The 27,638-nt window shown below is 41.4% G+C and overlaps 1 protein-coding gene and 1 long non-coding RNA gene across 3 annotated transcripts in view; both read right to left on the reverse strand.

The window, feature by feature from the left end:
- Positions 1 to 14,801: 14,801 nt before the first annotated feature.
- On the reverse strand, positions 14,802 to 16,727 carry LOC148105773 (uncharacterized). Its single transcript, XR_015718616.1, has 4 exons — positions 16,487 to 16,727; positions 15,654 to 15,862; positions 15,310 to 15,490; positions 14,802 to 14,936 (listed from the first exon to the last, which is right to left on the reverse strand). It is a non-coding gene; the product is annotated as an uncharacterized LOC148105773 (long non-coding RNA).
- Positions 16,728 to 23,201: 6,474 nt separating this feature from the next.
- Positions 23,202 to 27,638, reverse strand: part of LOC148105774 (NACHT, LRR and PYD domains-containing protein 12-like) — a 121,871-nt gene continuing 117,434 nt past the window's right edge. Inside the window, exons 8-9 of one of the 2 annotated variants that reach the window (XM_087838943.1) lie at positions 25,554 to 25,724; positions 23,202 to 23,397 (exon numbers count right to left, since the gene is read on the reverse strand). In XM_087838943.1, coding sequence (XP_087695069.1) covers positions 23,202 to 23,397; positions 25,554 to 25,724 — 367 coding nt within the window. Of the gene's footprint in view, positions 23,398 to 25,553; positions 25,731 to 27,638 lie in introns of both variants that reach the window. The other variant, XM_087838944.1, reaches the window with a different exon arrangement.

Consider the following 27,638-nt stretch of genomic DNA (forward strand, 5'->3'; position numbering starts at 1 on the left):
CACTCCTCTATTGGGCTTATGTGCAATCTGCATTGAATCAAGCTGAAGTTCAGTGTCTTCCATAATCACATTTCTGATGATTTTTTCAAAGACTGAGGTGAGGGCAGCAGGCCTGAAGTCATTTAGAACTTTTGGACGACTAGATTTAGGACCAGGAACCACAACAGCTTCTTTCCAAAGAGAGGGCATGAACGATTTATTCAGAATAACCTAAAATATAGGACTGAGTTCTTGAGCACAAGTGTAGGAGCCATATGAGTTGTTCCTTTTTGTTTTGGATTAAGAGGGTTGGTTTAAATGCACACCTTGTATTGGTGCACGGGTGTGGGGCGTGACTCGTGGGCGTGTTAGGTGATAAATGTGGTTGCACTCACCTGTTCACCGCACCTGATGAGCAGAAAGGTCGGGTGAGCATGAGGGGAAACCTGTTGACCCCAGCTTGAGTCATTTTGATGCATTTTTGACTCTAACTTGATGTTTGTTTTATGCACTAATTGATGCCATAGGCCGATGTTGTAGTTTGGTGTAGTAATTGGTGTAATTCTTTGTGAGTTGCAGTCATTGTGTTTGTGCAGTCTGTGCATTTGTTTAATAGTTCGATGTGCTGATTTGTATAGTGGACAGTAACATGTGGAATTAAAGGAGCAAATAGTGCAGAAGTGCATCTCATGTGTTTATTGTTGTCGTCATCAGCGTCCTCATGTTTAGCCTGCTGCGGCCATTTGCTGGAGGAGCCACAACAACTTGTCAACAGAAGAGTTTGTAGGTTTTATCGGATTATTTATATATAGTTTTATTGGTGAGAGTTTTATGGTTCGCTGTTGCCTTTTAGAGTAAGCCTGTGGCTTCACACAGCTGGTTTCAATCAGGAGTCTTATTCCCCTGTTAGGTTTCAGCAGTTTCACCTGCATTAGGCGTTGTACTGATTTGCTTTCTAGTTATTGTGCATCAGGCGGCTGAAGCCATTGGCTTGGGAGTACCGCCGCAGTTTGTGTTTAAGACAGTTTGTCTTCCTCACAGCTGACGGTATGGAGGTACATAAATACCCATCGCCAGTATGTACGGAAGACTAGGCTGAGTTAGTTAGGTTTAACAGGCAGATTAGTGGGGGATGTTACTCCTGTTAATTGTGTGTGTCCAAGGTTTATTGAAACTTGTCCTTTTTATACTGGTATGTATATTTATACCTATATTTCTCTGTTTATCTGAATATTTATCCATCATAACTCTGTTTCTACACTCACTTCATATGAGTGCTTGTTGTTTCTTGTATATTTGCTGCTATGACATCTCAGTTTCCCTCCTCGATTAATAAAGTTTCTCTGATTCTGAAATCCAGTGAGCCATTATATTTATAGTTTCTAACTAACAATATAAAGGCTCAGCAACCGATAGAGCCACAGCACCTCCCACTGGCAGCTGAAGGAACTTTTAAACAAAGGACTTTGTAATTGAAGCTTTATTTTTACAGGTCGGCTCATTGAGACTCAATGTCTCATTTACAAGAGAGACCTGTTCCAGACAAACATACTAAAATTACAACAATAAAAGAAAAGTTTGTGTAATGTACTCAGTCATATTAAAAACGAGAACAAGTTCCCAGAGATGGTTTCACAAAAACATGTGTACGTCTTTTGAAGTCTGCAAGTGAAATCAACTGAGAGCCTTAAATCCTTCGGTTATGTTTTCCATGAAGACGGAGCAGAAAAGGAGAACGCCTTCTTCCCAAGCTCTGCATGAACTGATGGAACAGTGAATGTAATGATGTCCTGAGACTGCAGGCTATGACTAAACTGTTTGCCTAACATGTACTCTGATAAATAGGAGGCAGTAAACCAGAAACAGATTTATAGATAAAATGATACTAATGGACCATCCTGTGTAAGACCAATGAGGACCAGTTAACCAGAGAACACAGAGTACAGTGGTGTGTTAAAGGTTTACAGACAGTTATAAATCTTAATGCCCCATGATGGACAAAATCCAACAGATGAAGAGAGCGAGCAGAGTCATTCATATAAATCATGTCACTGTAATCCAGGGCAGGTAAAAAAAAGGTGGCAGCAACAAGCTTTTTCCCGTGAAACATGATCTGTTCCTGGAAGAGAAGCCCAACTTCAGCCTCAGTGTCTTTATTAGATGTTCAATGTGTGGCTTATAGGAACGACTGTCATCAATCACAATACCGAGGTATGTGTACGAGGCCACAGTTTCAATAGAAATACTTTGAGCAGATACAGGAGAAGGAAATAAAGCCGGACGCTCTTTCTGTTTGTGAACAACATGACTTTGGTATTTTTCTACATTTAAAGCCAGTCTGAGCCAGCTGAGACTGAATACTATCAACAGCTGCTGTAATTTGAAAAGTATGTTGATGGTATAAAATGAACAGATGCATCTAGATTTTGTGCCACACCGTTGACATAAGTAGCCCAGGACAGAACCCTGTGCACTCGTTTAGTGACATTTAAAAAGCTGGAAGAGAGACCATTGAGCTGAACGCACTGCTGATGTCCAAAAGAACATTAGAGAAGCAGCCAGCTGCTCGGTCTGAAAGGCCTATTTCCAGTAATCTATGACATAAAATGCTGTGGTCAGCAGCTCAGCTCATAAACCAAGGGACTGGGAGCAGCTGCTACTGAGTGTTGCTGGAGTTCCTGTGCTGTTAGATCCTCATCCTCTCCACGCAACTTGGAAGTAGGTGAAGTTGTGCCAGAAGATTTTTTGTTGTGGTCAACAGTGTCAAAGGCTTTTGATAGATCAATAAAAAGAGCTGCACAGTAGTTCTTTGCATCCAGCGCTTCATAGATGTCTTTGAGAACTTTTATCAAAGCAGTTCCAGTAATGTGCAGTTTCCTAAAACCAGACTGGAAGGGAGATAAAATCATATTTTCATCCAGATAACTTTGAAGTTGATTATTTACCAGCCTTTGAAGAACCTTAGATAAGACACAGAGTTTGGAAATTGGCCTGTAATTATTAACTGTTGAAGAATCACCAGCTTTCAGTGGGGGAGTACAGAGGCACACTTCCACATCTGTGGTAAAGCCTTCTGTTGTAGAGAAAGATTAAAAATATAAGACACTGGCTCAGCTATGATATTTGCAGCCAAGTGCAAGAAGGAAGGAGAACGATTGTGAGGACGAGTTTCTGGTGTTGGGGCTATTCAAAGCCTTACAAACCTCTTCTACTGTGACAGGTGTGAAGGAAAAGGTATCAGGAACCAGGAACTACGAGCAGAGTTGTGTGCAAGAGGTTTACCATCAGATACTGTGCTGAACAAAGAACAAGAAGCAACAAAGTGTTTGTTGCAACATTTCAGTTTTGTCTGACACAGGAGTGGAGTCGATATTTAAGTGAGGAGGTAGCTCTGAGGAGTCACAGCTGGCAGAGACACTTTATAGTTTGCCAAAACCTCCTACGGTCGTTTGGACTGTCAGTCGTTAAAGTAAAAAATAGTTACATTGGATCTTGATGATGGAGGCAGTAATCCGATTACACAGCTAATGAAAACGTAGCCAATCAGCATCAGAGCCAGACTTCCTGCCCAGGCCTGGTTTCTCTCATGTAGGAGATCGGACGGTACTGAACCAAACCAGGCCTGTCCCGACCTTTCACCCTGACCTGGCAAAAAGGGGCGTGTCTGTCCACAAAGTAGACACAACTCTCCTGTAAATATTCCCAAACTGACATTGTCAGCCTGTTTAATATGACCCAAGTTCAAACTGATGCGGGGCTCGGAGCGTGAGAGTTTAGTGTTTCTCACAGCACCAACTATGCAGTGATCACTCAGGTCGTTGGCAAAAACTGCAGATGTGGAAAACTTACGCAGCATATTAGTTAAAAAAGGTCAATAAGAGCAGATTTATCTGGGTGTGAGACACAGAAGAAATCCAGTCCCAATGAAAATCATCCATCTGAAAGGCGTCATTAAAATGCAGTTCAGATAAAAGTTGAACCAGAGACGGTGATGTGCTGGGGGAAGCAGATGGAGGCTGATAGCAGCCAACAACAGTCTGATTTCCAAACAGATCAATAGTTAAGGCCAAGATTTCAAATGGCTGAGGTGCAGATCGAGAGAACAAGACTTGAGCAGCAAGACAGACCTTCACATAAACTTCCAGACCTCTGCCTTTTCTGGGACAGTCCGAGTGCTAAATGTTAAATCCATCAGTTGCTACGTTTTTATCCAGTAAAGATTTGGAAAGTCTCAGAAACAACAATGATACCAGCACCGGTTGAACAGGCCCAGATTCCAATCATATCCATGTTAGGAAGCACACGACGTGATGCATGTGTAACCCAGACAGTTTTTAACATATGCTGGTGTTTCACATTCAGCCAGAGGCCCAGGGTTAGGTTGGATACCAGACAATAATAAAAGCATCGTTATTAGACTCTAGAGCTCGTATTACAGCTGACACCACATGTAGAGTTTAAGTTCACACAGAGACGATGACATTTTTCTAAAACCAGCAAACAATAAACAACAAATGTAACAAGAGTTTCAGAAGAAGCTGTTTTACAGAGAAATGATTCCCTGAAGACAAAATTATTATTATCATCCTTTATTTCTCCAGGTGAAAATTTAATTGAGATTAAAAATGTTGTTTTCAAGAGAGACCTGGCATCATGGCAGAAAGAGTCAAAAATACATAATAATTCAAACAAATACAAAATAGGAAAAACATCCTACATAAACTTCATAAAGTTTCATGAACAGACTTTGAACAATGGACTTCAAACTTCCCCCCAAAACAACAGAAACACATTTGAAGATAATGAATGACATTTATCCCTCTAAAGAATGACTTAGACTACGATTTAATATGAATGAGAACATGTTCATAAATGGATGAAACCAAAGATTTCATCAATCCCTGATTTAGAAACAACAGAACATTTGGTTTGATTTCACAAGATAAGAATGACGACGGAGTTGGAAGATTGTTTTATGTTTAGTCAAATCTTTCATACATAAAGTCGGATTACAAAATCATCCCCTAAGTTTGTTGTTTTATTCAAGGAATTGAAATGATAGAGAAAATCTGTGAAATGACTTAAAGAAAACAAACCACAAAAACTCTATGATACTCTAAACCCCCTGGTTTAGGTCGGCAACCTTTCTGATGATGAGTGCATCTAAAATTTCCTCAGAAGTCAATGTGCCATATGATTGCTTTAGCAATAAATTACACACTATATAGAACCACTTTATAGGATTATATTTGTGCGCAGATGTTGGCAGCTATCAGCGAATAGTTATCAGCTACTTTGAAACAAAAAAAGACTTTTTATCCATAACAGCAAATGAACTGTACAACAGAAAATACAAATGCTATTTATGATGTCCTCACAACAATGATAAGAAAAATAAACTGAGCCAATATGGCATGTTTGTTAATACAGGGACACACATGTTAATGTGATCTCTGGTCTCCCACTCAGAGACACAGGTCTCCGAGTGGGAGTTATTGTAACTGACTGTAAAAAGTCAGCACAAGGAAAATAAACTCCACCTAAACTTGGTTTTTATCTGACCCAGATAGACTGCAGGTCATAACTTCTTACCAGAAGTTCAGTTCACCTGACACTCGGACCGGCGGCCGGCTCGGGTCTCTGCTCCTCCAGGGTTGCCGACCCCTGCTCTAAAGAATCTGATTTGGATTCCTGAGATCAAATATATTTTCCTTTGGCTTTGTTTTTTTTCCCATTTGTGGCTTTAATGTAGTGTTACATCCTGTTTGTTTGCTTCCATCTGTATACATGTCCAGATTCATTGTTATGTTTCTATTCTTACATTGCTGTGTGATCACTGTTCTCTCTGCTAACTGATTTGACCTTTTGTATCTTACACTGATACTTGTCATATTTGTATCTGCGCCTAAAAGATAAAAATTTTTCCATGCTAAAACACAGCTCCACCTTCTGCAGTTCTCCCTCTGAACCACTAGATGTCTCTGTTATCTAAATGAAGACGTGCAGCACAGCAACCACAGCAGCGCTCAGATCACACGTGTCCTGTTCTTATGTATAAAAGCATGAAACAGGTGAGACAGGTGGGATCAATATTAATGTTGTGGAAATATATGAAAAAGCAACAGAAGAGTGAAAACATTTCGTGTTTCTAGAAAGATCTTTCAGCTCATTGCTGCTCACAGACTGTATTTACAAGTGACAAACTGCAACTCTACAGTACATCTACAGTATATATCAAATATATTCTGTATTCAAATCTATTGAGTGATGTTTGAAAGTCTTTCCAGGTGAGTTTGATCCAGGAGGGTCTGAAGCCAGAGTCAGACAGAGACTGTGCAGAGACTGTAGAAGGACAGAGCAGCAGCAGAGCAGTCCAGATACACTGATGATCCTCTGTCAGATCCAGAGGGACACACAGGGATGATGCTGGACTCTACATTGTGTCTGACAGTGGAGCTGTTCTCAGAGCAGTTCACTCTGCAGCACTGACAGTCATCTGCACTTCTTCTCATTCCTCTGTCAGTCACTGCTGGATGAAGCTCTCCTCTCCACCTCCCAGTAACATGGCCCAGTCAGAGCGTCTCTACACACAAGCTGCTGCTGCTTCAACCTCTCTGGATCATCAGGACACAGCTCCTCCTCTCTCAGCACACACACCGTCCTGTTTACCATCAGTCCCTCCACCTGCAGAGAGAAGAAGGAAGAGCAGAGGAGATAAATGAGTGTTTCCAGAGACTCTTCATCAGCTGTCAGTCAGTGATGCAGCACATCCAGTATAAAGAGCAGCAGGGACTTCAGTGCTGGGACTGTACTAGGACTCATTGTTGCTTCACTTTTTCTAATCTTTGGATTTTTATTGAAGTTGATGAAAATGTTTTTCCCTCCTAGTTTGAGTTTGGACTTTCATTCATTAGAAGAACTTTGGTGTGTCCACTCTGAGCTCTGTAGGAACCCCAACAACAAGCCCAACAATCCAGATGGACGGTTCCAGCTGTTAACTGGAGGAATTCCATCCAAACATCTGCTCTCACTAAATTCTTCCTCACCTACAGACTGTGTTCTTCACTGCTTTAAACTTGAAATGAATGCAGTTATTGGTCCGCGTGCTGCTTTGTTCAGAGAGCTGATTGGCTGTTGAAAGTGTTTGATCAGACCGTGTCAGCCGTTACTATGGTGACCATAAAGGTGACAAAAAGGCAGAAACAGGAAGTGTTTGTGTCCAATCCTGAAGCCTGTCACCATTCTCCTCTCACAGCTTCACTGAGAAGCTGCAGCTTTACAGGAAACACTGGATCTTTGTTTCATACTGACTGTGTTTAGTACAATACTGCTGACAGCACCACTCACTCACTCCATCACTCTACTGACCTCAGAGTCTCCAGTCTGTAGTCTGGACTCTGCTGAAGATCAGACAGCTGCTTCACATCTGGATCCTCCAGGTTGTTTCCCCACAGCTCCAGCTCTCTCAGATGGGAGGGGTTGGACTTCAGTGCTGCTGCCAGATAATCACAGCTGATCTTTGACAAACCACAGAAACTCAATCTGTATAAAGAATGAAAGATGTAAGTTTATTAGACAAAGTGTGAGCTTGAAATCATTCAGTGTTTCATCATCTGTTCAGAGCTGAAGAAGGTTCAGAATGTAGAAGTTTAGAAAATGGAAACTCCAAACAGCTGAAGCCAGCAGGAAGCAGCTTCAAACAGGAAACTGTGCAGAGTTTCAGACTATATGTCCTGATGCAGCCAGTTGGATTTTGGAGATTTGAATCTCTGTTCTGTGACTAAGTCCTTGAATCATTTCTTCCAGTTGGTCCAACAAGACAGACTAAGTATTGGACATGTGTTGTGGCTCCATTAGGGGAGCTTATAAATGTGATGTGATGGCCCCTCTGGGTCTGTCAGGTCACAGGACTGAAGAGAGCTCAAACTGGGCACACAGTTGTTCCAGTCTGAACCAAAGACTCTATACTGGGAATGAGGGACTGCTTTGACTAAACCCACTGGGACTTTTAAAAGGCTCATGTTCTCACTTAGATCATCGATTTCTACTGACATTTCTTTCTGGGATAAATGGGGATTACTTTGAAAACAGGAAGTATTTTCCCCAATAAGCAGCCCTGGATTAGTAAATCACTCCAACATGTTCTCAGGCAGAAGAAGCTGTCTTACTATGAGAAAGAGAAGAAAAAGATTGAGGCACAGAAACTTGTTGAAAGAGAGATAAAGCAGCTAAAATCAGGTGTAAAAGTAAAGCAGAGGATGAGCTGAATAAAGAACACTCAAGGCTGGCTTGGAAAGGAATGAAGTCCATGGTGGGGATGCAGAACAATGAGCAAAGATGAATGTGATGCTGAATCAGCAGAAGACTTGGACTCATTTGATTCCAGCTTTGATATCATTGATTTCAATGAAGAGCTTTGTGATTGTAGCAAAGGGCTGGTAGCTCTGAGAGTCCCACTGATGAGGTGTTGGTGTGGAAATCTATTAGTGGGATGACAGACAGAAAAAGCCCTGGTCCTGATGCTGTGGGAGGGAAATGATTGAAGTGTGCTGTGAGGAACTGACTGGGAGATTTTCACACATTTTCCAGTCCTCCTTGGAACAACAGGAAGTTCCCAGCATATGGAAACAAAGGTTAAGTGTCCTATGGCACTCAGTGATGATGGTGCTGTGGCCCCACCACCTCCACCTCTTTGTAAAGGAACTAACTGTAATCTGAAGCTTCAAATGGAACTAAGACTTCCTCCACTAGGTGGCAGTGTCTGATGAGAAAGTTTTAGTGGAGCTGGCCTGGAGTCAGAAACAGGAAGATGCAGGATTTGGGCTGAAATGGGGAAAAGTGGTTAGCACTAGTGTCTTAAAGCAAGAAGGTTGTAGGTTGAAGCTTGTTGGCCTTTCTGTGGAGGTTGGATGTTCTCCCACAGTCCAATGAATTGTTGCTTAGGTTCGTTGGTGCTTCTAAATTTTCTGTAGGTGTGGATGTGAGAGAGTGCTTCTCTATCTCTCTCTGTTGGCCCTGTGATGGACTGCTCACCTGTGCAGGTGGACCACGCCTCTTGCCCTATGACAGCTAGGGCACAGGCTGCAGCCCTGTGAGCCTAAGCTGAATAAACAGTTAGCAAAAATGATTCATAGATGGCCTGAAATTCCCCAGTTAGCAGTTTGGTAGATAGCTATGACATGCTAATCCCATCCAGCAGCTGTATTCTACCTGTAAGCTGATCCCTGCTGAGCCAAAGCACTTTTTTATATACAAATTACAACCTTTAATAGAAACCTATTGGTCAGCATCTTATTAGCCTGCTGTTAGCTTCATTCCACAGAAAACTGAGAGAAACTAACAGAGTTGATAAAGAATAAAGAGAAATGTGCTGATTTAAAGCCTTTGAAGTGCTTCAGATGATCTCTGTCCACTTCTGTCCACTCATTCATTCATGTAAGCTTTCTAATGCAGCTTTGATCTTCACAGTCTGCTTTATGAAACTCATTCTAACCCTGAATGTCAGAGTGTTCCTCCTTCTCTTTCCCATCATTCATGCTGGCAGTGGAGGAGATTTGGATGTTGGACTGTGTTTTGGATGATGTGTGTATGTTTGTGTTGGACTGCTGTCTGTAAAGCAAACGCACATTTTGCTTTGGATTTCAGTGTCAGACAGACTTTAAGGTGGAATGAAGAGTTGGAGAGTTTCACAGTGAATTATCCAGTGGAGGATTTTTCTTCTTCTTTGAAGGTTTGAAATGTGAACATTGTACTGCTGCAGTCAATGGATTAAACCAGAGAAGAAGAAAACAGACTTTACCATGAAGATCCTCAGTGTGGATCAGTATAATATCAGCCTGATGTCTGCAGTTTAGTGTCAGCACAACTTTCACATCATATTCATCTCAGCACAACTAAACATGCTGACTGACCTCAGAGTTTCAAGTCCACATCCTGGACTCTCCAGGAAACCACACAGATGCTTCACTCCTGAATCCTGCAGGTTGTAGTTGTAGCTCAGGTCCAGCTTTCTCAGATGGGAGGGGTTGGACTTCAGTGCTGCTGCCAGATAATCACAGCTGATCTCTGACAAACCACAGCTCATCAATCTGTATAAAGAATGAAAGATGTAAGTTTATTAGACAATTAGAAATTAATTAGAAAAAGTCGTGTTTTTCCTGCTGAGTTGATTTTTAATATAAATGTATTTTGCCAGAATCTCAGGTTAAAGCTCCCAAAAGTATTTCAACAACAACCAAACAGATAAAACAGTAAATGAGAGCAGCTAAACACACAAAGATGGAAACACAGAGCGTGGATCGTTCACTCGACTGCACGTACACGTACACGCCGTCGGGGCTGAAAGTGGACAGCTCACAGATCCTGAAGCTGCAGGTTTCATCTGTCTCCAACCAAAACTGACTGAACCAGCAGCAAAAGAAGATCCAAACTACACTTTACGTTTGATGAACATCGTCATGAATTCTCTCTGACTTTGACGTTTACTTCCTGCACAGCTCTCTCTCTCTCAGTGTACTTCAAGAACAGTTTACCTTCAAAAACCTGTTTTCTGCATTATTCACTGCTTATTACGCACCAGTCTGCTGTTGTGTTCACTGCTGTCGGCCTCCAAAAACAAAGCCTCATTTCTGCTGTTCAATACTGAAGAAATTTAAACCTTTTAAAATGATGACAGATTACAAACTCTCAGCTGTGTCTGTAATCAAACCTCTGTAACTTTGCTTCACTTCAGCAGCATCAGGTCATGTTCACATGTTGATTCATGGTTTGCTTCAGTTTTTGATCGACTGCAGAATATTTTGAAGGTTATCTGCTATAAAAAGCCAGAACAGGAAAATCTGCTTCATGTGTTTCTGTTTGATCCTCAGTGACTTTGACACAAAGGCCTCTGCTGTGATGATCACACCTCTGATCAAGTCTCACAGTGTCAGCTTTGTTTTTATACATATGCAGAGGTGGGTCGAGTATCCAAAAATTGTACTCAAGTAAGAGTATTATTACTTTAAAATATTATTTCTCAAGTAAAAGTGAAAAGTAGTCGTCAAAAAAGTTACTCGAGTAAAAAAGTACTTGGTGAAAAGGCTACTCAAGTACTGAGTAAGTAGCGAGTAAATGTTTGAAATGTTCGATTTATTTTATAAATAAATGCTATCAGACAAACAAAAAAAAAAAAATATACAAATTTTAGTATTTTCAAAAGAAATATATGTAAAAGATCCACAAAATAAGGCACAACAATTCTAATTTCAAGATTTCACAACGTAAAGCTTTTTCAAGCAAAACCCACAGTAAATATATTCGCATTTACAGCAGCCTCAGAGAAAACATTAGAACAATGCAACTTCAACATAACAGACTACAGCTGATGTGCCAGAATGTCATACTAGGGGTGGTTCTTTTAAATGGGATTAAGTAAATCAGAAACAAATGACACAGAGATGCAACAGGTATAATCAGGAAAAGTTTATTCCCAAGGCGGACAGCAGGAATTGAAAACAAACAACACATCTGTGCTAAAATTCCACAGGAATAGACATTCTAACAAAACTATAAAATGTTCTTTGTATACTAAAATACCCTGAAGTATAGACAGTGGATTAACACAATGAAATATGAAAACACTAAAACCATGCGATACAAACATCAGAATGAAAATATTTCAAATAAAAACTACACTCAAAAATAAGCACTGAAATCACAGTAAAACTAATTATAAAAGACAAATACAAATTTCCACTATGTGGATGTACATATGTGTATGGCTCACTTTACCATAAATATTTTCTTCAATCAGTGAAATGGTGGTTCAGCTTCAGCAGCAGTTGGCTCTCAAGGTTCTTGCTGTGAAGCTGTGACCGTTTGGCAGTGAACAGGAGGGGGGTTAGGGAGGAGTTAGGGTTAGGCAGGAGTCCTGCATTACTAAGAAGTCTCTCACCGGCTCGAGATGCAGGAAGAGCTGTATTGACTTTGATCAACAGCTTCTTGATGTGAGGAACGCCATGCAATACATCCATACCTCCAGTGAATGGACATGAAAGGTACCTCTCCAGCTCCCCTGCTTCTGGCTTTCCTGACCCCATGGATCCATCATCTTCGTCAGTTAGGCTGCTGTTTGCGCTGGCCTCATCCAGCTCTGAGTCTAGGTGATGTCTGATGAAGTTGAGATCTGTGGAAAGATATATGGTTTTCAAAAGAATTAGGTCTGGTCATTATAGTGCTGTATACACTGCCAAGCTGCAGATGTTTGTTTGGAGCTAGCCTCCAAAAGCTGCCCATACACTGTGCGATTTTTGGCCCATTTTGAGCCGATTTTTCAGTCATGCAACCGTTTTGGGGATCCGCCCATGTCTTGCCTTAATTGTGTGTACATCGTGTAGTATACATGGGGTAACGAGCAGTTAACACCTCACGACCAGCTCCCAATCATCAATCGTATGGTCGCATGATAATCAAACCAGTTTGAAATCCTGTCACCTATCACACTGCACACGCACAAACACAGAAATGAAAGAAAAGGTGGAGCAGCACGGAGGTGGAGCAGCACGGCAGTGCAGCGTGTGATCCGGACACAAGAGATGGAGGCACAACTTGTAGGATGAGGCAATCTCATCCGAGTACGTAAGCGTAGAGCTGCCACCGGGGCAAAAGAAAAATAGAGCTATATCATGTTAGAACGTGAAAAGTGTTCGTGCAATATACCTTTCACGTTTGAAAAATATAATATCACGTTCGTACAATATAATATTTATATTGTACGAACGTGATAATTATGTATATTGTAATAACGTGATATTATATTGTTCAAACATGAAAGGTATATTGTACAAACATTAAAAGTATATTGTTAGAACAATAAACTTAACGTTATAATGTGATATAGCTCTATTTTTCTTTTGCCCCGGTGGCAGCTCTACACTTCCGTATCCGAGGCTTTTCAATGTGACCTCACAAAATTATCACGACTACAACAACCATGAAAAGAGTTGGATGGACATTGCTGCTCAATCAAAGCTGTCTGGTCAATGTTTTTCATTAGTAATTTAGCAAAGTTGATGGTGTGTGTGTCTGTGTGAGTGAAAGACAGAGAGGGAGAGTGAGGGACAGATTTTGTATGATAATTTTCATGTTATGGACGCACAGTTTGAGCACTCAGGTCGCATCAGAGCATCAGGCCGTATAGTGTGAGACCTGCATCGTGACCTATGAACTTCTAACCCCTGCGATTTAATTGTACAGTTTGAGCAAGAGCTGAATAACGTGACTGAAAAAAAATCGCAGTGTTTGCCCAGCTTAACGCAGACTGTTTAAACTAAACAAGCTGCTGTTTCACATAATAAATCCTGCCAGCCGCAGTATTGCCTTTGTTTTAACAGTTAAAGCAGTAGAGACGAGCTGTTTACATGTGCGTGGAACTCCAGCGTCATTAACCATGCTATCTGTTAGCTTATAGCTCACGCTAGCTAACCAGCGAGCAGTTAAAAAGACAGCCGAAGCTCCACAAAACACCCACAAACTTGTCTCACTACAACGTAGCGCCGAAAACATGACTCGCAGCTCGAGCTCGACACAGCGTCTGTAACATAAGACTGACATCCAGCTAACCCTAGCTAGAAAGATATTTAGAGAAAACTTACCATTTCCTCAGGTTACACGAGCTGAGTTTTATCACGCTGAAAAGTTGTTGTTTTGGCTCTCACTGAAGACACCGACGCTGAAGACATAGCTGTTCTTTTGTGCTGCTTTTAAGCGAAACAATCTTTGTATGTGAGGCCAAAGGTGTTCATCCTCTTCAGCTCGAGCGTAGACTCAGACGCTTGGGCCCAGTGTTGCCAACTCCTCAGTAAGGAAAATCGCTATTGGCTGTCCTAAAAGTCGCTAGAAGTCGCTAAATGACGCCATCACCTAATTTGCATAATTGATCATGCTAATGTAATTGTAACCTACATTGTTGGAGAGAGAAATAACATCGTGGAAGAGACATAAAGTGAGTAAAAAACGTCCTAAATGCATTTTGAGTTTATTTAGAACTACAAATTAAATTTCTTTTAGCAATTATTGTTTTTTTTAATGTCACAATTCCAACTCTGCTCCTTAATCCGGGCTTGGACCAGCAAAAGTGACCCGAAATAGGCACTCTGGTGGAGTTACTTTGTGTGTGTGTGTGTTTATAAGTAGTTTTAAACCTTGTGATCCACAAAACAGCATAAGAGTAAAAGAGTAAAAGAAGCCCAGATAGCAAGGAAACATTGAAACAACGTTGAGTCAATATCAGGCGACATCATTGAATCAACGTTGAAGTGTGACGTTGACCTAACGTCACTCTTGCACCCTTTTTTAATGTTGAAACAACGTCAGGTTTTGATGTTGAATCAATGTTGAAACCTGACATTGAAACAATGTCAGATTCTGATATTGAAACAATGTTGAGCTATGGTGTTGATTTTCCACCTCTTTCGCACAGTTGCTTTTTATTAAAACAACAGTTAAATCATGACTGGAAATCTACATTTCTTTATAGGTATTTTAACCAATACTAAACTACTGCATGTTTCCATCAATACTTAATCCACCTAAACACATAATTGTACTTATTCCTCAAATTGGACACCCTTTATAAAAAAAACAACAACAACAAATGTCTCACAATGTATCATGTCAATATTAATATCCTAAAATAAGAAAGCATTGCATGTGATGTAACAGAGAAAAAAAATAAACAAAAAAAGGTCAATAGGCATGTTTTGTTTGCTAAATACTTTATTAAAAGACAGTTTGCCATTTACATTTATATGTTTCACAGAAGTTTGTAATTTTTTACTCTGGGATGGGGATGCATGATGTGCGTCCTGCACCACCCATACCCATACGATCTGGGGCATATCGGAGCCATTTCTGCACTGCTTGTGCAAAGACAAACTCGGACATAGAGTTTGCCCCTAACTGCTGCGTCAGGCCATCTAGGAAAAAAATACACACACACAAACAAAAAAAGTGAATTAGAACACATGAATAAGCTCTTGTTAACTGTCTTCAGCGGGGAGAAAGTATGTAAACTCCTAGGCTGATAAACATGAAAGTCACCAGGCGTAAATCTGCAAACTGCCGCATTTGATTCCCAAAGAGCTATGAGCTGTGATAAGTGATAAGTCTTAGCATGGTGTGCCGTGTATCCTTTAAAACAAAATAAACATGGGGTCCTCGGGCTGTACAACTACAACCTGAGGACTAAACAAGCCAAAGACCAAAGACTCCATCTCCAGATTAACCGGACATGAAAGTCTTGTTATTAAGAAAGACAAAGTAATATAGCAAAAAAACTGTAAAACTTACCACCATATATGCATTTGCAGAGCGCTGTATCTTTAAATGCCATTTTTTGCTTTGTCTGGTCCTTGGTTTTTTTCCCTGCCCAGTTGAGTACCGAGGCCAGCTCGTTTGTAATGGCATAAGCCATTACACGGCGGACTCGCACCTCCAGTGTGGTCCCTCCAATCAAGGCAAAGCGTCTCACCTATAGACACATTTTAAGAGATGGAATTAGCGTGTCTCATGTCTTAAATGTGTATGCAAGTGCTTGTGTGTTTAATCAACAGGCCGTTGTTATGTATTTAAATCACATCTGACAGCTATTACACTTTATAGTTACAAAGTGTACATAACCTTTATATACTTACCATTGCCTTATTTGCCTCTTATGATTGAAAAGCTGCCTCTGCATTGTTTAGCTCCTCAATGTTGTGCAAGGGCAAATCCAGAGGCAATACCCCAGCATCTACCGATTCATTGCAGCAGGGATGGCGGATGGCTCTGACCTCCTCACGGAGTTCGTTAACAGCTGTCGTCAGGTCTGACAGCATAGCTAATATCTTTTGTGAGGTCGCATCTGTTTAAAAAAACAATTCCAGAAAGATTAATGGCTTAAGCAGTGAGAGGCGAAAAACTAATATATAAATAATAAAACGCAGTTTACGTGTGGACAAAAGGTTCAAATGCAAGGTAGGTGAGCGTGCATCGTAAAGTTAGGTGAGCGTGCAACGTAAAGTTAGGTGAGCGTGCAACGTAAAGTTTGAATTGAGTGCGAATCGAAGCGGGTGCTCTCCAATCATTAAAAGTAACAAAGTCATTGAACACATTTATACAGTTACCTTTACGTTTATCAATCATATATCACAGATTTACAATTTTTTGTAGTACTATGCTAAAAAGCAACTACAGAGCGAAAGTCTGGGTCAAGCGCCGAGGCGACGGCAAGAACAAAGGAACCCTCGAAGCTTTAAGCTAGCTTTGTAAGGGAATATAACGGAAAAGTATGAAACGAAAATGTTTTCTTTGTTGACTTTGTTCGCAGTGCAATTTATTTGTTGCCGGATTGTAAGATGAAAGTAGACACAATTTCGGGCTCCCACATTTTGTCCGAAACTTTACATTAACAAGTTTGTTTGTTTTTTACTGTTATTCAAATGCAACCGTGGAAATAACGAATAGAACAAAAGTCATTCATTCTTACCTTATATTAATCGTGGTGCAGGCCAGTGCAGTGCATGAACTGATGCCTTCTCCGGTCAATTCCGCTGAGAGTAAATCTAATGTCCCGCTCTACTGTACAAGACAATGGTTACCTGAAGGGATGTACCACTGTGAGAGGGGGGGCTATGGAATAGTCCAAGTGGTAGCAGCTGTAAGCGGTTTCATCAGTATTTCAGTGTTGTTTCAACATTGGATTTGTGTTGACATTTCAACCCTGACGATTCTGATGGTTCAGATGGAAAATCAACATCTGTTCAATGTTTCCTTGCTATCTGGGAGAACTGACTGCTTTACAGCACCCGCTGCTTGTTGAGAGTAAAAGCAATATGCGCTTTCACGTCCTTTTTTAGCGACTTTTTTTTAGAAAAAAAGTCACTAGGGGGTCTGAAAAATCACTAAATACAGCGACAAAGTCGCTAAGTTGGCAACACTGCATGGGCCGCTCTGCCCGCCACGGTTTCAAACTGGTCATGTGACTGCACGGCCATATCTGATTGGTGAAAAAGTTACCGGAAACTCCACTGACGGCATGTTATCTAATGTGTTAAACTAATTTTTTTTTTAAAAAAGTAACGAGTCGAATTTTGCAAATGTAGCGGAGTAAAAGTACAGTTTCTTCTTCATAAATGTACTCAAGTAAAAGTAAAAAGTATCGTGCAAAAAAGGTACTTAAAAAGTACATTTTTTTCAAAAACTTACTCAAGTAAATGTAACGGAGTAAATGTAGCTCATTACTACCCACCTCTGTACATACGGATATGTGCTGATAAATGATCAGAATTATAATATTTCCCACTGTCTGCTGTGTGCCGTGACCTTTGACCTGTGTTGAGAATAGATTCCTTAATGTAGATCAGAGTTAAAGAGAATGTAGTTTGTGATTGCTTGCAACATTATAATATTGTAGTAATGGGTGTAAGGATACAAAATAGAAAATAGGCCTTGGATGGGAACAAAGAACTTAGGTGCAGGGCAGAAGGACAATCAACCCCCACCCCCAGGGCATGAAACAAGAGTTACTGAGGGTGAGGGGCAGACAAAGGGCAAACGGACACTACCATAAAAGGAGATGGGGGTCAGGGTGTCAGCACCCTTGGCCACTGTACTAGTGTATTTCCATTGTCGGGGTGTTTACTGTAGGGGGAGGAGACCAGAGGTTATAACTGTAACTGTTGTGTGGAGTTCTTTAGATCAGCCTTTAGCATAGGACTGCATAGGAATGCAGTGTGCTGATCTCCAGATGCATCTGTAAGAATAATGGGTAATAAAAGGATTGTGTAAAACATGTAAAACATCTCAGCGTAATCTCTACCAGGACCAAAAGAATCGCAGAGACCAGCGTTGTCTCAACAATTTGGTGCCAGTGACCCGGATCTTGGTAGTTGATCTCCATTTGGACCTTGGCTGAAGCGGAATGGACACTGAGGGTATTGCCAGCAAAAAACAAGGTAAGCAGAACCTGTTTAATCGAATCTGCATATTGGAAATTAAGCTAAATTTCACCCAAAAGTGTCCTGAACGCAGAAGTCCGTAAATTTTCATAAGAGATGTGTGTAGAACAGAGCTGGTTTCTCTAAAAGTGAGGGTTTGAGGCCCAGAAAGCAGGACTTTCTAAATTCTATTGTCCTTGGATGTGGCTGCCCCTCCTATGAGTTGACGAATTCATAGGCCCAGATGGCGTTTCTGGAGCTAGGTTTGAGGCCTGGGAAGTTCAGGACCCCCGAATTCTACTAAAACGGTTTGAGGCCGAGGGAGTAGATTGGCTAAAGATTCCTCCCTAAATTCTACTAAAACGGTTTGAGGCCGAGGGAGTAGATTGGCTAAAGATTCCTCCCTATATTCTACTAAAACGGTTTGAGGCTGAGAGAGAAGATTGGCTAAAAATTCCTCCCTAAATTCTACTAAAACGGTTTGAGGCCGAGGGAGAAGATTGGTTAAATATTCCTCCCTAAATTCTACTTTGTTGTGAGCTTGTGTTTTAAGAAAACTTAGGTTTGAAGTGTGATTGTGCAGAGAGTAGCATGTGGCTGAATCTGAAGAACAAAAGGTGTGAGTGTGGGGGTGCTCCTTTGAGGACAAAGGAAAGTTGTGTAGGTGTGTGTTTAAACTACCTGATGACCAAAATGGAGGAGGTGTGTGTAAGTGCCCTGAGGGGCAAAATGGAGGTGAGGAGCAAAATGGAGGTGTGTGTGTGTGTTTTCCTTTGAGGGACAAAAGGGGAGACAGAGCGGATTACAGGGGATTATTGACAAGACAAAATAGTAATAATATGGAGAATTTGATCAAGAACTAGATGAGAGCAGTTGGGGAGAAAGGAAAAGAGAGGTTGGAGAAGTGGATTTAGAGGTTGATGTGCGGGTGTAAAACAATGGGGTAAAAAAAAAAAAAGGGTAAAAATGAAAAAGAAAAAATACCAAAACAAAAAAAGTGTGGAATTGTGAGAGGGGAATTGTCTCCAACTGGGGGGAGCGGGTGATACTGCAGGTCACCAGCTGCCCTTAGTGGACACAAAAGAAAAACAGAATAAGAGTGTGGTTGATGAAAAAAGTAATAATAATATGAAGAGGGTTTTGTTTTTCCCAGTCAAGAACAACTAAAATCTTACTTTCAGGGTTTTTAAGACAGGAGAGAGACACGGCTGGAATTAATTGGACATTACAACACAAGGGGAAGTGAAACTAGAAACACTGAAAAGACCTTCAAAATAAAACAGGAAACACACCAACTGAACTCTAACACAGATGCAAATTTAACACAGACTGGGGAGACAGAACATAGGAATGTGGAACAGGAGGGCACAGAGGACACAAAACACTAGGGATAATTAGAAACAACCCAAAATAAACAAAACCACAGAATGTTAATAAACTTAAACATAAACACAGAGTCCACAGACTCCGGACCAGGACAGTGAATGATCAAGTTGTCTCAGTGTGTCACTTGCAGGTGGGGAGATGGACCTGTATCAATTCTCCACAAGCAGCAGTCGGAAGACAATTATAGGTAAAGATCATTAGAAACACCCAGCCTGAGTTTTGGCTGAATTGTTTTGCAGCTTTCCTTCCTCATCCTGAAAAAGCAAGCTCCAAGGAAGCTAATCTCTTCTTGAAGACACGGAGTGCAGTTTCAGGAGCACAGGCATAAACATTACAACAGCAGAGTCCTGAGCATTAGAGGTCCAGCAGCGCTATGGGCAAACGACATCAGAGAGAGAAAGAGAAGATCCATCATCATGACTGGATGGATGGAGAGATGCAGTTCCAGCAAGCTGCAACTTCACTGTGGGTGAAGGACTTTTGAAGAAACTTTCTGAGTTTGATATTTGCCATGTTTGGAGCAAAATGGCAGTGAAAGAGACAGTGGGAGAATACACAGGACAAAGCTGAAAAGAACTGCCATTGGACTGGTGGGGAAGAAGAGACCACAGTGAAAGAAGGAGCAAGTGAGGACACAGGAATGCTGTTTTAGTCTGGGGAATCAAATTGGGTTAAGGAATCCAGGGAGACAAACGGCTGCCTTGAAGTGAAGAATTGAAAAAGTGTCCAGACCACCACAAAAGGGGGAGGAAGACAAGTACTGAGGTATGCAAGTGCACTGCTGGACAAAATGGAAAGGCAACACCTCACATGCACACAACATGTACTGGGGGTAGCACAAAATCATACAGGAAGTGCACACATCACAAGAGGGTACCTGTAGAAGGGGTTAACAACACAAAGCGTGGTTGCCTATGGTAACTCGCAAGCATTAGGATTTAGCTGTGCCTGACTATGATTGAGATTTTTTAATTTTCATTTAGGTGTTTCTGAAACAAAAAGGTGGAGCAAAAGAAGTTTTGTTTCAGAAAAAAGGGGGAAGGTAAATAAAATGACATACATAAGTACAAAATGCATGAATAGGAAAAGTTGGGGGATTTAATTGGCTGATGCATTTTTCTTTTGTTACCAAGTTGAACCTGCCAATTAGATTTGGTGTGTTTAAATTTTTAGAGAAGGAATATTCTGGGACAAGTCCTAAGACTAAGATTTTATATATTTGGTAATTCTGATATTTTTATTTTTTAACAGTGCACTGACAGTTTTGTTTGACAATTTTCTCTCTTTCAAGAAGGCCTGCACGATTGGATTTGAAAGCGCTATACTAAATTTTTGCTTGAAAATTATCGCAAACTGAGCTTCTCCACATTATAATGGGCTCTGGAGAGTGAGTCTCTGCCTAAAAGGATTTCGCGAGGTAATCCATTCTAAAATTCTTTTTTTGTTCTTTTTGAAATGTCGTCATATTGCTGGCAGTAGAAACTTAATGCGACACAAGAGGTTCTGCTATCAGCAATAAACACGGGGATTGACTGGACTGACAAAAACTTGACTGACTTGACACCAATATGCAATACTGCACCTCCACCCACAGAGCAAAAAGGGTGGATGTTTCTTTTTTTTTTACAGGAACAGGAGGATGAAAGCAACATCATAGTTTTGCATGTCTTGTAGGCCATGCAGATCTTTTGGTTGCCAGTTTTTCTGTGTCTATTTACAAGCAGTGTGTTAATATGACCTTGTATTGTTTACAATGCAAAGGTCACTGTGAGAAAGTGTTCATACAAGATGCACTGGGCTAACATCTACACCACTTTTTCTACAGCAGAGTGTTAATCATATGATTTAATCACATGATTTGCAACAGGAAACACCACTGGCCAATTTTTTTAACACAGGTTTACAGGCCTGGAGCAGAGCTACTCTATGGGAGAAGCCCTGGAATTTTTAAGAGAGAATGCGCAACTTTATTGTGCATCTCTAATTGTTTTGAATTGACACATGGCAAGGACCATATGGCAAAAGGGGTTTGCTGGGGTAGTTTTAATTTTTAATTATAGGTTCAGTGACCAAACTGACGGAAGGAGATCACCCATAAGATGCAGACTGAGACCTGGAGAGAAGGCTTCAAGAGCGAGCAAGAGAGAGAGCACAGCTTGCTGCAGGAAGCACACTGTCGGAATCTTGGTGGGTACGTCTGAAAGTGATCAAAAGAAAGTGGTTGGAGCCGAGGTGGACAGGACCAATCGAGTTGGTGAACAGGACATCGCACGCTGTTCGACTGAAGGACAAAGGCGAAGCCGGGTAGCACTGGAGCCAGTGTGCAGTAGCTGAGGAGCCAGGAAGGTCGGTGAAGGAGCAAGGAGCAACTTGAGCACCAAAGGAGGAATCGAGCCCTGACTCAGAGGAGTCAGAGAACACCCAGACCTCAACCACAGGGGCAGAATAATCCCCTGGTCTGTGGCAAGGTCTCAGGGTAGTCTACCCCTGAGACTGAAGAAAGAAGAGATGGAAGAATGCAGAGACTCACCCCACGCTGGAAAAAGAAGACTGAGGGAATAGATGTTGAAGGCTATCTACTTCACACCACCCTTCTCAAGCAGTTAAACAGAGTTTATCTCAGGAAGTGACGAAAGCATTCACACCAGGTCTGGTCAGGTTTAGGAAACCAGTTATGCCCTAGGATGAAGGAGAGGTGTGATGTGATCTCTCATTGGAGAGATCAAAAGGGGGATTGTTGAGAATAGATTCCTTAATGTAGATCAGAGTTAAAGAGAATGTAGTTTGTGATTGCTTGCAACATTATAATATTGTGGTAATGGGTGTAAGGATACAAAATAGAAAATAGGCCTTGGATGGGAACAAAGAACTGAGGTGCAGGGCAAATGGTAAATGGACTGGTTCTTATATAGCGCCTTTCTACTCATCTGAGCACTCAAAGCGCTCTACACAACTTGTGCATTCACCCATTCACACCCCATTCGCACAAGCACATCTTTCTAAGTGCTTCATAGCTAACATTCACACACATTCATACTCCGATGGATGCATCGGAGAGCAATTTGGGGTTAGTATCTTGCCCAAGGATATTTGGCATGTAGACTAGGGGAAGCCAGAAATCGAACCACCAACCTTCCGATCAGTGGATGACCTGCTCTACCACCTGAGCTACAGCCACCCAGAAGGACAATCAACCCCCACCCCCAGGGCATGAAACAAGAGTTACTGAGGGTGAGGGGCAGACAAAGGGCAAACGGACACTACCATAAAAGGAGATGGGGGTCAGGGTGTCAGCACCCTTGGCCACTGTACTAGTGTATTTCCATTGTGGGGGTGTTTACTGTAGGGGGGAGGAGACCAGAGGTTATAACTGTAACTGTTGTGTGGAGTTCTTTAGATCAGCCTTTAGCATAGGACTGCATAGGAATGCAGTGTGCTGATCTCCAGATGCATCTGTAAGAATAATGGGTAATAAAAGGATTGTGTAAAACATGTAAAACATCTCAGCGTGATCTCTACCAGGACCAAAAGAATCGCAGAGACCGGCGTTGTCTCAACACCTGCTAAAGACAGTCAGCTGTGGATTATTCATTGTTGTGTCTGATACTTAGAACTGTGAGGAAGAACACTACACAGTTAATCAGGGTCCCCTCTCTCTGAATCAGGAAAGGTGGGCAGGCCGCGTGTGGGCCGCGGGCCATATGTTGAGTATCACTGTTTGAAATGTGAACATTGTTCTGCTGCAGTCAATGGACTAAACCAGAGAAGAAGAAAACAGACTTTACCATGAAGATCCTCAGTGTGGATCACTATAATATCAGCCTGATGTCTGCAGTTTAGTGTCAGCACAACTTTCACATCATATTCATCTCAGCACAACTAAAACATGCTGACTGACCTCAGAGTTTCAAGTCCACATCCTGGACTCTCCAGGAAACCACACAGATGCTTCACTCCTGAATCCTGCAGCTTGATGTTGATGCTTAGGTCCATCTCTCTCAGATGGAAGGGGTTGGACTTCAGTGCTGCTGCCAGATAATCACAGCTGATCTCTGACAAACCACAGTCCCTCAATCTGTATAAAGAATGAGAGATGTAAGTTTATTAGACAAAGTGTGAGCTTGAAATCATTGAGTGTTTCATCATCTGTTCAGAGCTGAAGAAGGTTCAGAATGTAGAAGTTTAGAAAATGGAAACTCCAAACAGCTGAAGCCAACAGGAAGCAGCTTCAAACAAACACAACAAGAGAAAAAACTCTGAATGTTTCACATTAAAGTCGTACATTTATCATAAAAACAGGACAAAGACTTGAAGAAGTCGTGTTTTTCCTTCTAGGAAACACAAGGCTTCACTTTTAAAGGTGAAGTGTGAAAGAAATGGACATATTTGAAGTCCAACACCTTTTTCCAGTCACATTATTAAAGCAGACAAACTACAAGCTCATTTTCATTCCAACAAGTCATCTTCTGACCTGGACTAACATCACTGGTCTCTATGTGCAGCTGGCTGTGAGACCAGTGCTCAGGGAGCGTCTACAAAGTGCAACACTGAAAGAACATCACACACTAACTTGCTTCCAGCACTTTCACACAAACATCTACTGTCATTATTGTCACTAAACTCTGTGGATCCTTTATTGCAAATTCAAATGGGATCAAATGGTCAGACAAAAGAGGGTTATGAGGAAATATGATGAAATGTTGTGTATTAGCAGTAAGTTATTGAATCATTTTCCTCAGAAACCAAACAAAATGATTGACAAACATGTTTTTACAAACTCAGTGTTGGACTTGGATCAGCAGGATAAGCTGATGTTTAAAGGCATTTGAGTCTCGCTGTATGAGAGTCTAGTTATTACTCAATATTTATGGATGATGTTCTTTCAGCATTGCACTTTGCAGACGCTCCCTGAGCCTCACAGCCAGATGCACATGGACCAGCTGACATTACCCAGCATTAGAGGCAGGTGTAAATAAATGGTTTTTCCTATTTAAATAGTTTTAATTTGAATAAAGCGATGTTGATTCATTCAATCCTGAATCGATTTTTAATATAAATGTATTTTGCCAGAATCTCAGGTTAAAGCTCCCAAAAGTATTTCAACAACAAGCAAACAGATAAAACAGTAAATGAGAGCAGCTAAACACACAAAGATGGAAACACAGAGCGTGGATCGTTCACTCGACGACACGTACACAGACACGCCATCGGGGCTGAAAGTGGACAGCTGACAGATCCTGAAGCTGCAGGTTTCATCTGTCTCCAACCAAAACTGACTGAACCAGCAGCAAAAGAAGATCCAAACTACGCTTTACGTTTGATGACCATCGTCATGAATTCTCTCTGACTTTGACGTTTACTTCCTGCACAGCACTCTCTCTCTCAGTGTACTTCAAGAACAGTTTACCTTCAAAAACCTGTTTTCTGCATTATTCACTGCTTATTACGCACCAGTCTGCTGTTGTGTTCACTGCTGTCGGCCTCCAAAAACAAAGCCTCATTTCTGCTGTTCAATACTGAAGAAATTTAAACCTTTTAAAATGATGACAGATTACAAACTCTCAGCTGTGTCTGTAATCAAACCTCTGTAACTTTGCTTCACTTCAGCAGCATCAGGTCATGTTCACATGTTGATTCATGGTTTGCTTCAGTTTTTGATCGACTGCAGAATATTTTGAAGGTTATCTGCTATAAAAAACCAGAACAGGAAAATCTGCTTCATGTGTTTCTGTTTGATCCTCAGTGACTTTGACACAAAGGCCTCTGCTGTGATGATCACACCTCTGATCAAGTCTCACAGTGTCAGCTTTGTTTTTATACATATGGATATGTGCTGATAAATGATCAGAATTATAATATTTCCCACTGTGTGCTGTGTGCCGTGACCTTTGACCTGCTAAAGACAGTCAGCTGTGGATTATTCATTGTTGTGTCTGATACTTAGAACTGTGAGGAAGAACACTACACAGTTAATCAGGGTCCCCTCTCTCTGAATCAGGAAAGGCGGGCAGACCGCGTGTGGGCCGCGGGCCATACGTTGAGTATCACTGTTTGAAATGTGAACATTGTTCTGCTGCAGTCAATGGACTAAACCAGAGAAGAAGAAAACAGACTTTACCATGAAGATCCTCAGTGTGTATCAGTATAATATCAGCCTGATGTCTGCAGTTTAGTGTCAGCACAACTTTCACATCATATTCTTCTCAGCACAACTAAAACATGCTGACTGACCTCAGAGTTTCAAGTCCACATCCTGGACTCTCCAGGAAACCACACAGATGCTTCACTCCTGAATCCTGCAGCTTGTAGTTGAAGCTCAGGTCCAGCTCTCTCAGATGGGAGGGGTTGGACTTCAGTGCTGCTGCCAGATAATCACAGCTTATCTCTGACAAACCACAGTCCCTCAATCTGTATAAAGAATGAAAGATGTAAGTTTATTAGACAAAGTGTGAGCTTGAAATCATTCAGTATTTCATCATCTGTTCAGAGCTGAAGAAGGTTCAGAATGTAGAAGTTTAGAAAATGGAAACTCCAAACAGCTGAAGCCAACAGGAAGCAGCTTCAAACAAACACAACAAGAGAAAAAACTCTGAATGTTTCACATTAAAGTCGTACATTTATCATAAAAACAGGACAAAGACTTGAAGAAGTCGTGTTTTTCCTTCCAGGAACCACAAGGCTTCACTTTTAAAGGTGAAGTGTGAAAGAAATGGACATATTTGAAGTCCAACACCTTTTTCCAGTCACATTATTAAAGCAGACAAACTACAAGCTCATTTTCATTCCAACAAGTCATCTTCTGACCTGGACTAACAACACTGGTCTCTAAGTGCAGCTGGCTGTGAGACCAGTGCTAAGGGAGCATCTACAAAGTGCAACACTGAAAGAACATCACACACTAATTTGCTTCCATCATCCAACCTGAAGAGGAAACAGAGACGCCTCCCCTTCAAATTAAAAGCTGCTCCTTTTGGACACAGTATCAAAGAAAGTCTACAGTGTAACATAGAAAAAACAGAACAAAGTTTTGGTTGTTTTTAAATTGTGCAGAAATGAAACTACACTAAGCTCAATTATGTGACAGACATTTCATCCCATGTCAGTTTGGCCTCATCCTGGGCCGGATTATCCAGCACACACTCTGACCACAGGCCCAGGGGCCACGCACAGCTGGGCTCCATCCAAGAGACAGGAAACAAACCAACACAATAATAAAAAGCACCATGTGATCTTCTTACATCTTCAAGACAAACATAGTAAAAACATGAGCATATTTGTTTCCTGATAAAATGATGTGACAGGTAGAACAGAGTAAAGTGGTGGTGTTACAGCCTTTCTCCCCTCTGCTGCCGAGGCTGTTAGTCTCTCCCAAACTCAGCTACAGGACTTCCAAATGAATGAAAGCAGCAGAAGTGGCTTTACAAATGAAAGAGGAAGAGGAGAAGAAGAGGAGGGGGAGGCCACCGTGACCATCACTCCAGCTGAAAACATCACACTTCCATTAAAGTTGGTGAGAAAATGTTGAGCAGGATGAGCTGCTGGCTAATCTGGAGGCTGTAGCAGCAGCTCACAGTCACCGTGGATTTCCACTCATGAAAAAGCTCTGGCTGCTTCATTTCTCATCTCATATCAGAGACTTTAAAGCTTCACTGAACCTGTACTGTGATGCTTCCATATTCCAGTGAGGCCTGGAATGAATGATTTCAGCTGTTCTTTACACACACTGTGTGCCCTGTATGGCTCAAAGTCTCTGCAGCCTGTTTTTATCTGCTATCATCAGATCTTCATCATCCTCATTCACATCCCTCACACACTCTACAGCCTCATCAGCACTGACTTCATCTTCACTGACTGATGGAGTACAACATGAACCTGTGGAGGCTGAAACACTGTCCTGTCAAACATCTCCTCGTCACCACTCCACTTCTGTCAGCCTTTAAATGAACCCTGCTCAAGTCTGTCACTTCTGTTTGGAGCCAAAAGAGGTTAGAGATTATGCCACTACATTCTTATTTAGAAAATATTAAAAGTGTATTTGGTGATACACAAAAAAGGGTAAAGTTTAAGTATAGTTTGGGTCCACACATGTCCAAACCCTGGTGTGTAGGCCTACTTAGTATTGAGAAAAGCCCACTAAAAGAACGCCCACCAGACCAAAGCAATGGTTTTGACTTGATCAGCATTAACCCCGCCCCCTGACTTTGATGGGTGAAGCTGACAAATAAAATGTATTTATGAACACCGATGCAGGGACAGGAGTAGCAACGTGAATTAAATAAATACATCATTAAATAATTCATTGAATGTATCAGTAAA

Source organism: Neolamprologus brichardi, chromosome 3 (assembly GCF_056152115.1).
Source record: "Neolamprologus brichardi isolate AB-2024 chromosome 3, ASM5615211v1, whole genome shotgun sequence".
NCBI classification, from domain to species: Eukaryota; Metazoa; Chordata; class Actinopteri; order Cichliformes; family Cichlidae; genus Neolamprologus; species Neolamprologus brichardi.